Raw genomic sequence first — 14,089 nt, 5'->3', positions numbered from 1 at the left:
TTACAAAGACATGTTGAGCTATTCTAGTACCAATGTAAAGGGCATGTTGGCCAATTCCCTGCACTGAGTGCCCCATACTGAGATGTGTGTATCCTGTGAACACCTCGGTGAAATAGATGAGGGAGGGGCAGGCTGTGTGACTTGTTCTTCTCACACAGGGTCCTCCCAGGCTCTGACACCCCTGTACATGGGGCAGTGCTGGCTGTGATAAGGCAGAGCTGCTCCCTCCCAGCTGTTGAGCACAAGGTGGCAGTGTGAGAGCAGAGGAAGAAGCAGAGCAGCCAGAGGCAGAGAAGCTGCTGACAGCCCAGCATTGCTACCCATTGCCAGAGAGAAAGGAGAAGAGGAGCAGGGCACCGCTGACCAGGAGAACACCATCCTGGGGACATCTCCATCGTGGAATGGGTTTCAGAGAAGATCCCCAAGGTAAATGCCATTCATGTCTTAGCATGCCCTATCTGATGCTGGGATAGCCGTGCACCTTTAGAAGCAGCAGAAGGTGGCACCTCCCGTGCTTGGGTGACAGCACATTGCGTAAAACTGGCACCTACTGCGATCTCAGTAAGTCAGTTACATTAGATCTATGCCAGTGCCATGGCATCCCTGCATCAGCCTGGTGATAGTCAGTGGCACACAGCTGTCACGATCTCCCACTGCTCTGCCTTGATTTAGGTTCTAGCGATCAGCAGGGCTCTACTATGACAGTGATCAGATTGCAGGGCTGTTGTCACTGCAGCTTGGAACGCTTTTAAATGTCACCCTGTGTGCTGGGGATCATTTGTTGCATCCAATGATGGAGAGTTCATTAGGATTGTTGTAAAATGACTTATCAATGCCTTAACTTTATATACTACACTAGATTTTATATATATATATATATACATTGTGATGATCGGAGATCTGTATGTGGCTGCATGCAAAATATTGGCTTCTAAAAGTAAAAGTTGTCACTGTGTGATCTGTATATAGATAGATGTTTCTGACATTGTATCAATGTATCCTCACCCTTTGTGAATGGCTGATGATCCAGAGGTGACACATGGAGGCTGCACATCATAGAGCCACAGGGAGGATTCCTGCACATCAGCTGCTACATGAACTATTTGTGGCTGAGCCTGGGGGATTCTCTCTCTTCCCTCTTCTGCTGAGGCTGACAGCACATTGGAAATAGGGGGCTGCTCAGAGGAGCTGCAGGAAATCAGGCCAACTGTCTCTTTAAGAAAAAGTTTCGATGTGTGTGAAGTTCAAGTTGGGGTCATTTGAAGTTCCTGCCCTGGATTTTACCTTGTAGTTTAATATAGCTACACATCACATGGGGCGCTAACAGCCTCAGTTCACATAGAGAGCCCTTTATCTCCCCAACATTATTGCCTGAACACACCAAAATAGCAGAGGAAATTGCTAAAATAAAATCAGAGGAAACTGATGCTGGGCCCAGCACGTATTAGGCAGAGGAAGAGCCCTGGCCTGTTTTGCCATTAGGAGAAGAAGGAAAAAATAAGGGGGGAAAGAAGGTTGGCACAGGAGAGCTGGCATGGTGCATGGGAGGCTGGCAGCTGCAGACACAACGCCCTAACAGAGACTCGGGATGGTCACTCCATGAACGGGCTACCAGGTAATGATGGGCACACTGGCACCTAGGGGGGCACCATACATGCTCAGTAAGATAACTCCACATTTACTATTTACTATTACTTTTACTATTACTTTTTACTATTACTTTTACTATTACTATTAGTTATGAAAGTTACAGAAATAAGCAGCAATCAGGGCTATAGAGAAAAGTCAGAAAGCATAACCACACCTGGATGGTTGCTGCTCCCCTATGGAGGTGATAACCAGATGCACAGCTAGCAAAAAAAATCATTTGCAAGATGGAACACATCCATAGGTACTGTTATATAGGAAACCAATTGCCGCAAGTTTGCAGAAAAGTCGGGGACTTTAGTCCAGGTAAAGGTCCATCCAGAGATGGGAGGGTAGCTGGACATTTGTGATTCCCAGCAGCAGTCAGTTCTGTTCAATGCTGCTCTACTTGTGCAGTCCCAGCCTGGAGGGGAGCAGCTGCTTCCAATAACACAATCCGGGCTACATTACAGCCCCTAATCCTCCATGGCTGCAGGGACATTTATTGTGCTGCCTGCAAAGAGTTAATATTAAGTTTCTACAAAAGTTTTCTTAAATGACAATTCCATGGTGACTGTCACTTTCCCAAGCCTTGTATTTATCTGCAGGGGTCGGGGATGACTGAGATCACTAACAAAGCTTTCTTTATGACTATAGGAATATAGAATATAGGAATACAGAATCATTCCCAGGGCTGGGATGAGCTGTCATTGCTCTGACGGCTTCGTACTAATTAATTTACTAATAATTTACTAATTAGTAAAAAAAAATTAAAAAAGTAAACGCAAAGCAGAAAGGCAATCTAAAAAAAGTAAAATGATTCACGTTATCAAAATACTAAATTGGAGTTTATTTATTTATAACAAAAAAAATAGTTCGTTGGAAGTTTCTAGCAGCAGCTACGATGTTATAATAAAAAGTTAAAAGAAACAATAGATTTGTCTAGACACAGAAGAGGTTCGGAGCTGTATAAAGGGCGGTAATGGGTCCATAATCTGTCTATAGATTCTGGATTCATTTTATAAAATTAGCAAAAATATAATTTTAGCACTGGACGAAAATATAACACAGATTTCCCAAATAATATTTTTGTTGCAAACTTTTTAATTAAAAAATATGCTTTTTTAATCATCACAACAAAACAAATATAAATATATTTTCTAAAACAATTAACAGCGATCTGTAAAACGAAAAAGACACAAAAAACTAAAATAAAAAATCATTTTAGTGTAAAAATGTAATATATGAAGTTTTAAAACGAAACAAATCGTAGAAGTAAAAAACTAAGTTAATCCTTGAAAAGAAATATAAATCAATGTACGAATTTCAAATGTATTAATCTAGATTTTTGTTTCTTTGTTATAGTTAGTATATCATATAAATTTATATATAAAGAAATAATTTAGATAAATTGTTAATTATATATCTATTTTTTTTTAATCGTTATAACAATCCACCTGTTATATTCTTGAAACAATAGATTGTGCTAAATAAAAGCGATCTTTAGAATTATTTATTGTTTTTCATTTATTAACAAGACTAATTTTATCATAATATACATCATATGCATACAATTAGAATATATAGCCGGATATGTTCTGAATTATTTCCTAAAGTGTTGTAATGAGGCTCATATCCCAGTTCCCTATCTACCTGTTTCCTCTGACTTTCCCTGCTTATCAGATCAATAATTGTAGAGGAAACATGTCCCCTTGTTGTAGAGATAATACTTTATAAATGACCCTTTAATAATTCTTCTCTCAGGGGAATGACCACAGATTAGTCAATTCAGATTTTACAAATTGAAACATAAAGCTGGGAGCAGTCCTTGTATTGTACCCCCTAAGGTCCTGGGGGTACAAGGACTCCACTATGACCCCTCATTAATAATTCTCATCTTCTCTATGTAACTAACCCAACTTCTTCAAGTTCCTAAGCCTCTTAACACTTCATTATGTGTGATAGGACCGGATTTCACAGGCTCTGCAAATGGAACTGACAAGTGACAGTGATATGTCAATGGGAAGGACTATTTCCAGATTGCTTTATGCTATGGCAGTTTTTATAAGCAGCCACGTGACTAAACAAACCCCAGGGGGGCTTCAAGTAATACTAGGTGTATTGCAGACAAGCAGTCCCACCCAAACAATGAAAACTGACACCAGGGTTGTGTGACAGCCAGGACACCCCTGCCCTTCTATTCACAGCAATGCAGGTGGCTCATGGAGGAAGTCACAGGTTTGTAGGGGAGGAGGAAGGTGAGGAGGGGGGGCACCTGTCAGTGATAAGAAGGAGGAGTAATTTGGGGGTGATGGTTCCTGATATGGGTTTTTCTGCAGCTGAGAGCAGAAGACTTAGTGATGTCATTTTTTTGAATGCCTACGAGGGCTTTTAGCCACCCCCAGCCCCATGTTTGCAGGGAATAAAAGCTGTATGTATAGAGCAGAAGGGGGCACAGCAGCCAGCAGAAGAGATGAGGAGGAAAAGCTGGGAAGTCCCACACCTCATGCCTGACAGCAGAGTGTCTGTAATCCTGCACGGTACCTCCTCCTCCCAGCAAGGTACTGATTCCTGACAATGATCCACAATCTATATATATTTCTATCTCTATATATTTATATATATATATATATATATATATATATATATATGTATGTTACTGCACTGTCCTATTTCTTCTCCTAATCCTGCTAGTAACTCATCATAAATGTAATATATAGAATTTAATACTCACTAGTACTAGTAAACTAGAATTCTTTCTATCCTTTTCATGTGTCTGCAATACTTCATTGTACCTCCTTCCCCCTGAACCCAGCAGGGTACCCCAAAATTCGACACATCTGCCAATTCTTCTAACCCTACAGGATCCAGAAAAGTTTTATCCTTTTCTACCCCGGGACTAGGATGTGTAATACAACACACTGCTCCTGTTTACAGCAATCTACTACTATGCTTCTACTTGTGGAATATAATCGATGTCCTCCTGCTGATTATACACAGCTCAGAACTATTTTATTGTGATCCAGAATATATGATGAATATAATCTAATATAATATAATTAATATAATATAATCGGGACCTTCTTCTGGTCCCAACAAGGTGACACTCATCTCTACTCTACTTTTTTCTAGTTTGATTGCAACTTCTTTATTTTCTATAGCACACGTTTGTTAAAATGTGGAAAAATTTGTTGTTAATTAATATTAACTAAATGTACAATCTAGCAGATTTTAGAACAATCTCGATTTTGATGATATTTGTACAACTTATTGCATGAGCTATTATCTAATCACAGCGCCTAATTTCTAATATTTATTAAATAATTCTTGTAATGTTTTAACCTGCAATAAATGCATAAAAATATAAAAAAAAAAATGTTCAGCACCTTTTAATGTAAAAGTCGTCGGTACCCTAATAACATACATTCTGCAATTCTGGAGGAGCATTTCTCCTTAGTTATCCTAAAGCATCGGTAGAATTAAACAATTAGAAATCACAATTTCCACAATTAAATTTGTTCTGAAAATTATCTAAAATTCGTGAGATTTTTAAATCTTGCTTTTTTCACATTAAAATAATTGTAAAAAAATAAAAATAAACGCAGCCGAATATACAATGTGACCTGTAAGACTTATGGGTGTAGAATTCAGTAAAGATTGATGTGTCTGGCAATGAATTGCGAAGATTTGCCACCCCAGTAAATAAACTTTACAAGCATCGAAATTCTAGTTTCTCTGCTTAATATTATTTTCTAGTTCCTATCTGAAAGCAAAGCGTATTCTGAGAATGGAAATGAGATAACAAGGAGTGCAGCTGGCCAGATCAGAAATGAAAATGAGAAACCTGTAAGAACATGCCAATGTAAATGACATGGGTGACCCAGAATAGGAGCTCTGACATCTGTAGGGTTCACCTAATCCTGGATCCAAACTGGCAATAGGGAAATTGTATTTCCAGTGCTGATCACACTAAATACTCTTCTACTGTGCTTCTACAAACAAGAATTCTACAAACAATCTACAGTCAAACAATCAAAAGAATTCTACAGTCTTTTAAGGCTGAAAAGACATGCTGGGACTCTTAGTTTCTCAGGCTACCCAAAATGTACCTTTATGTGTATGAGTTTTAGGGGTCACAGTAAGGTGAAAGTAGGAGACTTCAGTATTGGACTCCTGATAGTGAAGGATGCGTATCTTTATTTTTATTTATAACGTTACTATGTATTTGTTATTGTTATATTGTATCTTTTTGTTTCTGTTTTGATTGTTCTCGGGAATGTTACATAGTTTCATAGTAGGTTAGGTTGAAAAAAGACATAAATCCATCAATGTCAACCACTAGGGAGTTTAATGTAATTAAAAAAAAACAGCTTTCTTTTTTGTGATTGTTTTCTGCCTTTATTGGTCTTTTCACCTTTTGATCTCATGTTGGTGTCTCTGCAGGTGGACAACTGAACACGATGCTGGATCCTATGGAGGTACCAAGTCATTCCAGACAGCTTCTCCTGCAACTCAACAGCCAGAGGACTAAAGGGTTCCTGTGTGATGTGATCATTGTGGTACAGAATGCCCTGTTCAGGGCACACAAGAACATTTTAGCTGCTAGCAGTGTCTACTTGAAGTCGTTGGTTGTTCATGATAATCTGATCAACCTGGACCATGAGATGGTCAGCCCCAGCATCTTCAGGATCATCCTGGACTTCATCTACACAGGAAGGCTGGGAGATGCTGAACCAAGCAGTGAGCAATTGTTTGGTGCAGTATTGGCAGCTGCCAGCTACCTCCAGATTTCTGACCTGGTGTCCCTGTGCAAAAAGAAGCTGAAGAGAAATGGCAAATACTGCCATGTAAGGACAGCAGGCTACCCAACATTTGGGAGCCTTGGTCGGGGATTAAGAGCTACCACACCAGTTATTCAGTCTTGCTTCAACTCCACTCCCAGACCCATAGACATAGCACCTGGGGAGCCAGTAAACCCCATTAACACACATTGTGGGGAGCTCTATGCCTCTATGTCTCAGGGGAATCAACTGCACCAGCATGGACTTTGCCCACCAGAAAGGCATTGCTCTCCATTGTGTGGATTGGATCTTTCCAAGAAAAGCCCCAGCCGCCCTTCTGGTCAGCACCATTCAGACGGAGGTGACAATAGGGAGTCCACAGTGTCAGGGAGAGCAGATAGTCCTCCAGGAGCCGCAAGTGTCCTCACCAACCACAGCTCCTACAAAGAGACATCCCATCCTTACCAGAAGCTAGATGGCAGCACCAGCCCCCCAGCCCAGCACTCAGAACCCTACAGGAACAATGTCTCCAACAACCACCTTAGCAGGACTGAGAGCAGAGATCTGATGTTTGACTGGATGAAACCTGAACCACTAGTCAACTATGTGGATGAGAGTGACAGAGAGAAGGACCTGGACAGAGAAGACAAAGGCGAGGGTTCACCTTTATCTCAGCAGCCCAGGTACCCCAGCATGGAAAGTAATGAGCCTGATGATGATAAAAGCACCAGTGAGGAGACTGGCAGTAGTGGGGACCCATCACCCTCTGCCAACCTAGAGAGATACCACTGCAACCATCTCTATGAGCCAGAAAGTTATGGAGACAACCTGTATGTTTGTATTCCTTGTGGCAAGGGGTTCCCAAGCAGTGAGCAGCTTAATGCCCATGTGGAAGCCCATAATGAGGAAGAGCTGTACCATAAAGACAGCATGGACCCACCTGTGCCATTCCTAGACAAATCCAGCCAAAGTTTAGGGGATATCATTCGACCCTACCGCTGCTCCTCCTGTGACAAGACTTACAAAGACCCTGCCACCCTGCGCCAACATGAAAAGACCCACTGGCTCACTCGGCCATACCCATGCAGCATCTGCGGGAAAAAGTTTACCCAAAGAGGCACCATGACCCGTCACATGAGAAGCCACCTGGGCCTCAAACCATTTGCCTGTGATGCATGTGGCATGCGCTTCACCCGCCAGTACCGACTGACCGAGCACATGAGGATCCATTCTGGGGAAAAGCCCTATGAGTGCCAGGTGTGTGGGGGCAAATTTGCCCAGCAGAGGAACCTCATCAGCCACATGAAAATGCACACCACAGGACCAGATGGCAAACCCAAGCTGGACTTTTCTGATAGTGTCTATGCCATGGCCAAATTCACTGCAGACCATCTGGGCCTGAAGCAAGAGAAAGCTGCTGAGATACTCTCCCAGACCTCACACTTTCTTAATGACCCTAAAACTATAGAAAGTCTGTACCCCCTGGCCAAGTTCACTGCAGAGCATTTGGGACTGACCCAGGAAAAAGCAGCCGAGGTATTGAGCCAAAGTCCACTCCTGGGCACTGATAGCAGGATCATAGAGAGGTTCTCCTCCCCATAACATCTTCCATCCCATATAGGGGTGCACAACACAAACCACATGCACAGTAATGAACAATTATTGACAGCACCAAAAAAAAAAAAAAAAACCCAACCTGCAGATCTTTTGCAGATCTTGGGCTTCCACCATGTAAGATGCTTCAAGCTTTGCATCTCTGCAGGACCAGGAGGATGAGCACTTTGGGAAAGCACTTTGAAAGGACTTTATCCCACGTGAGTCTTACAAAATCTATCCTTCAGCCATGTACTCAACCTTTCTTCTGCCCAAAGGTAGTGGGGAGAGTTGCTGCTTATTGTCCTATGAATGGTGGACATTTTTATACATATATTACTATTATTATTATTGTTTTTTTTTGTTTTGTTGTGAGGACAATCGGATGCAGAAATCAGTATTTCCCCAAATATGCAATACCAAAGCCCTGAAATGATGTGAACCGGGTGAACGAATTCTCAAAGGGTGCTTGTCCATGAATGACTTCTATTTAAAGTGACAGCCAGGGATACATGCAAGGGGTTTATTGAACATCTCAGAGCAAAATTATTATTATCTCTGACAGCACACATTGGCTTCAAACAACTAGAAAATTAACGTTTACAATATATAGGTTTCTAAAACAACAAATACTAGGCAATTTCCCATCATGGAAAAATGCAGCGGTGAGATTTATACATATGAGCTGATGTATTGAAGAAAAGTGGAGGTGTTGTCCCTATCAACCAATTGGATTCCAGATGTCACATGTGATGTGACACCACAAGTTAGACATTTGTTTAACTGTGCTGTCAAAGTTACAGCTGGAAATTACGCGATTGGCTGCTTTGGATAACATTTCCACCACTCTCTTCAACTTCTATAAAGAAGCTCACGAGAAAAGTTTTATTTCTGGGTATTATGACTCAATATCCTGCTGACTGCGCAATCTAAATGCCTGAGCCACAACAAAGCATTATCCAGAATTCATAGTTATTAGAAGTCAGTATCGTGACAACCTCTGATTTATATCAATAAGAAGTCAGTATCGTGAATACCTCTGATTTATATCAATAAGAAGTCAGTATCGTGACAACCTCTGATTTATATCAATAAGAAGTCAGTATCGTAACAACCACTCTGATATATGTCAATGATAAGTCAGTATCGTGACAACCTCTAATATATATACCAATAAGAATTCAGTATCGTGACAACCTCTGATATATGTCAATGAGAAGTCAGTATCGTGACAGCATCTGATAAATGTCAATCAGAAGTCAGTATCGTGACAGCATCTGATATATGTCAACGAAAAGTCAGTATCGTGACAGCATCTGACATGTGCCAAAGAATCACCTCGGACACATTGTAGCACTTTTGATCCATGGACGAAGCACTTATTTTTCTAATATTGTATCTGTGCCTTATTAGCTGCAGGAAAGGGGGGTCCTGCAGCTGGGATGGGTGCTGTGAATTGCTTCTGGTTAGCGCCCACTCAAGACACCTACATGCACTGTGGCTGAATATTATTACCAGAAGAGTAGCATCCCTTCCCAATCATTTCCCAAATGTCCCCCTCCTCCATACAATAGTTCTAGGGTGTGTAAAGCCCTGATAGCCTTTGGGAATACTGATTTGTGTGTCTGCACAGTTGTATTATATATTTTGTATTAAAGTGAACCTGTCAGGTCCCTTGCACTGAGCTTGGTGTATGGAGACTCTTGTGCCTTAATCATTGTACCACTTTGATGTCCATGAGGACAAGGTGATTCTGTTACAGAGCAGCAAGTCTCTGAATTAGCAGAGGTTAGCTGTGCCTTACCGCAGTCAGCTCAGGTTTCAGGATTTAGGAGCTGAGCATTCATGCTTTCTACAGGTTAAACCAACCAACTTAAATGAAACCAAAGTAAATGCAGCCTAATCACTTAGCAGAGGGCTCTGCAACTCCAAAAATAGCCAGAAATATCTAAAGAGATGGGGTGAAGGGCTGCATGTGTTTAATGTGCCTTTTGTAGAGAGACAATCATGTAATATACTGGGGTAAAGTAGGGGCATTGATAACTGTGAAGATGTGGGTACCTGCCTCTGACTGTCCTTTATCAGGGCTATGCAAGCTTTGTTATTGTAAACCAAAAAATACAAGCTGTTGTATTCCAAAGAGCTACTAAGAACATCCACAAAGATATGCAAATATGCGCACAGAGAATGTGTTTTACTTTGTTCTAACTTATTGTGCTACAGCCATTTTAGGCAGTTACAATAATTTTCTATGGGTTTACAAAACAGGAGGTCAGATGTGTGTGTGGGGAAATATCAACCCAACAATACCACTTTTTTTTTCTTGGACATTTCAATTCTCATAAGCTTTTGAAACTTTTTTCATATTTATCTCTGATTGTTATTAAACCTTTTTTTACATAACATTTTGTGATGTATGTTTACTGTTTGTTTTACTACTGTGTGTTATATTGATCATAATCATTAGGTAGCTGGGAGGTGGCACTTTCAATCAGTTGAATAACAGGAGCTAAATGAGTGTTTCTCTTTATTCTTCCACCGATATCACAAACATTGTACAGAACAATTATATATTACTTAAGTTTCGCACACAATCTAAATCCTGATCAGCAGAAAGAACACAGATGGACCTGTAGAAGAATTACTGTTCTTCAAAAAATTAATTTTACATTTTAAAAAATGATCCTCCCACACAGAATCTAATATTTATTATTCTATCACTTCCAGAGATAAAGCAACGATTATTGCTATAATTATCCTTCTATCATTTAGTTCTATCATTATACTTCTATAAGAGTAACAATCAGTCCTATGGGTATTCTTGTATCAGATAATGTAATAATCAGTTCTATCAGTATTCTTCTACTAGATAGAGGATCAGTCGGTCATATCATTGCCCTTTTTTTCTAGTGTAAAAACAAAAATTTCTTCTGTCGGATAAAGTAATAATCATTCCAACAACTAATATTTTATCAGATAAAGAAACAATCATATCTTTAACATTCTTTTAGCTAAAAAGTAGGAGAGTAAAAACTATTTCTATCCTTAATCTGCTATCAATTAGTGGCAGTTCTAGCACTGTGCTGTTGCTGTTCCACTTTCTCCTTTGAAATAAACTAAAACTTTTTATTAAGATATAATAACACACATGATATACTGTAAAAAAAAAAAAAAAACATATATATATATATATATATATATATATATATCATGATGTTTCTCTCCCCTTTCTATATTTCCTAGGTAACTGGAAACTTCCAGTTGTGACTTCTTCCAGATAAGAAACACATACAGAGGAAGAATAATCTGCTCCAAAAAAATTGATGACAATACATATTACATGGAGCAGCAACACATACAATTCAAGTTATTGTTAAAATAAGCGATTTCAAAATTCATCTGTGAATTTTCTAGGGAACAAGAGGCTATTATTACTTAACTTAAAAAAAAAAACAATCTGTTCATTTTTTTTATTATTCTTTTTATCTGGCTAACTTTCTACCTATCAATTATTTTTTATTATCTATCTATCTATCTATCTATCTATCTATCTATCTATCTATCTATCTATCTATCTATCTTTGTGATTTATATATCCCCCAGATTGCCCTTAATGGGGTATATTATTCTGCAGTCAGAATTAATATTTAAGTAGCATAGAGGTGCATACAGTGATATTAGAGTATCCATGTCACATATTTAATTCTAAATAATTATACACACACAATGACATATTGGTGAATATTGGTGAATAGAAACCTTATACTTGAGAATATCTCCATCTATAAACCTACATATCTAATAATAATTTATCCATTTTTATAAACCCTTTTCATGATTGTCCAATTAACCATGACTGTGTGCTGTTTTATCCTTCCACTATTATATGCACTCAGTTATAGAGAGATATTAATGAATAATCCGCAGATCACATCCTACATATAACATCTTCTAATATGCGAAATAAAAGAACCAAGCTGAAGGAGACAATTGCAAATTATAAAGAAGACAAATTACACGTGAGATTGTGATGCTGTGATTTAACCCCTTGCTGACAACATTCTGCTTTCCAATACATGTGCGAAGAATCAGTCTGGGGTTAATCTCATGTGTAATGGAATTACTATAGAGCTTGCTCTTCACTCCTGTCAAACAGCAGGATGGAAGGAGAAGCTCTTACAATGGAAATCTATCTGATTCGTTGACAGAATGTAATCAGCATTTCCCTATATACACACAGGATGCTGGACTGACTCCTCCAGGGGCTAGATAGGCAGCCAATAGACTTAGATGGTGTGAGAATCTGCCATAGTCCAGTTTACTTGGCTGATTTGCTTAACAAATCAAGACTGTTAGCAAAGTGAAGGTTATGTTATTTAGTAAACAGGGTGAAGCTCCAATTATATACATGTGACATTCATTCTGCTAAGTGAACAATTTCTACTCCTCAAAGTTGGTGAATATGATGAGCAACCAGCAGAATATCCCCAGAAATCTGACTCACCAATGTCTGTAATTCTGGCCACAATCACTTCTTCTATGGCTGGCTGCATCAATACTCCACACATTCTGTCTGTAATCTCTGCACCAAGTACAACTGAATAATAACTAAATCCAAAACACAGAATGAGTGTAAAAGGTTGGTAGAGGAAGATACATGAATTGTGCAATAATATAATAATAAAAAAAAAATAACACCTATAGCTAGTTGTTAGTCACATTCATCTGGGATTGGTCTATGATGTTGAAGACTTTTTATATTTTATCTTAGCCTCTGCTTTAGTTCTACTGTTTGTTAGGAACATATTACAGAATGTATGGCCACACAGATAGCAAAGTGCTATGCATGCTCATTACTACCAAAAGGTGGTTTAAAACAAAAAAGCAACAAGTCAGCATCACAGAACAAGTCCAGCTGAATGTAACTAACTACTACTAGTCTTACCGTGACCTGAATAAATGAAAACCTTTACAGGTAAACCACATTATTGTCTAAATTCAAATGAAGCAAAGAACTTGGGAATTCTTAGTTTTGTAGTCAGCATCCATACATATGAGATATGGCAGTACCCAGAGCACAAGGGTTTGTAGTTAGGTTTTGCAGTAAGGCTCCAGCAGTAGCCATTAGTAGAGACTAATCTGGGGACTGCCTGGATGATGGTGGATATGGTGTGCTGTGGGGCATTGGAAATATTAGTGTCTAAAATGGGGACAAGCTAAGAAATGAAGTCTTAAGTGGGGCTCTGCAGAGAGAGTGACAGAGGCTGGTATCTGCAGTGTGGTCCTTCAGGACTACTCTCTAGTATAACGACTATGTGGGTGAAAAAGGCTGTAATATACAGGGACCTGGGAGGAAATCTGTGTAATCTGGGGACAGTGTGAATAATGGAAGCTGGGGTCTGCAATGGGGCACTGGCAGCACCTGTGTCTAATATAAGGACTATGGGAGTGATGGAGGCTGGGCTCTGTATTAGGGTCTGCAGAGGAGCTCTGGCAGGACCTCTAATCTGGGAACTGTGGGACACTGGCAGGACCAATATGGCGACTATGTGGAAGATGGAGGCTGGGGTCTGCAGTGGGGCTCTGGGAGGAACCCTGTCTAATCTGGGGACTATATGGAAGATGGAGGCTGGGGTCTGTCATGGGGCTATGGTGGGACCCCTGTCTAATATGGGGACTATGTGGAAGATGGAGGCTGGGGTCTGCAGTGGGTGCTCTGCGAGGACTCCTTTCTAATGTGGGGACTATGTGAAGGATATCGGGTGGGGTCTGCCATGGGGCTGTGGCGAAACCCCTGTCTTATCTAGGGACTATGTGGAAGATGGAGGTTGGGGTGTGCTTTGGGGCTCTGGAAGGAACCTGTCTAAACTGGGGACTATGTAGAAGATGGAGGCTGGGGTCTGCAGTGGGGCTCTGGGAGGAACCCTCTCTATTCTGGGGACTATATGGAAGATGGAGGTTGGGGTCTGCCATGGGGCTGTGGCTGGACCCCTGTCTAATTAAGGGACTATGTGGGTGATGGAGGCTGGAGTCTGTCATGGGGCTATGGTGGGACCCCTGTCTAATATGGGGACTATGTGGAAGATGGA

At 40.2% G+C, this 14,089-nt stretch overlaps 1 protein-coding gene and 1 long non-coding RNA gene across 4 annotated transcripts in view; one reads left to right on the top strand and one right to left on the bottom strand.

Moving 5' to 3' along the window:
- The window catches only part of LOC140342836 (uncharacterized), a 16,706-nt gene extending 15,543 nt beyond the window's left edge, over window positions 1-1,163 (bottom strand). The window contains exon 1 of the long non-coding RNA XR_011923170.1: window positions 1,006-1,163. This is a non-coding gene — a long non-coding RNA (uncharacterized lncRNA). The remainder of the gene's footprint in view (window positions 1-1,005) is intronic.
- On the top strand, window positions 259-10,403 carry HIC1 (HIC ZBTB transcriptional repressor 1). 3 transcript variants are annotated; one of them, XM_072429186.1, is made up of 2 exons: window positions 259-426; window positions 6,070-10,403. In XM_072429186.1, exons 1-2 carry the CDS (start codon window positions 402-404, stop codon window positions 8,007-8,009), a joined length of 1,965 nt encoding a protein of 654 aa, XP_072285287.1. In that variant the 5' UTR covers window positions 259-401; the 3' UTR covers window positions 8,010-10,403. The 3 variants fall into 3 exon arrangements, with proteins under 3 accessions (XP_072285287.1, XP_072285294.1, XP_072285278.1); XM_072429193.1 differs by lacking the exon at window positions 259-426 and adding an exon at window positions 1,186-1,615; XM_072429177.1 differs by lacking the exon at window positions 259-426 and adding an exon at window positions 3,829-4,187.
- The last annotated feature ends 3,686 nt before the right edge of the window (window positions 10,404-14,089 follow it).

This window comes from Pyxicephalus adspersus, chromosome 1, assembly GCF_032062135.1.
Source record: "Pyxicephalus adspersus chromosome 1, UCB_Pads_2.0, whole genome shotgun sequence".
Lineage (NCBI taxonomy): Eukaryota > Metazoa > Chordata > Amphibia > Anura > Pyxicephalidae > Pyxicephalus > Pyxicephalus adspersus.
Note: the sequence above shows the minus strand (reverse complement) of the source record. Positions and strands in the feature narration are given on the sequence as shown.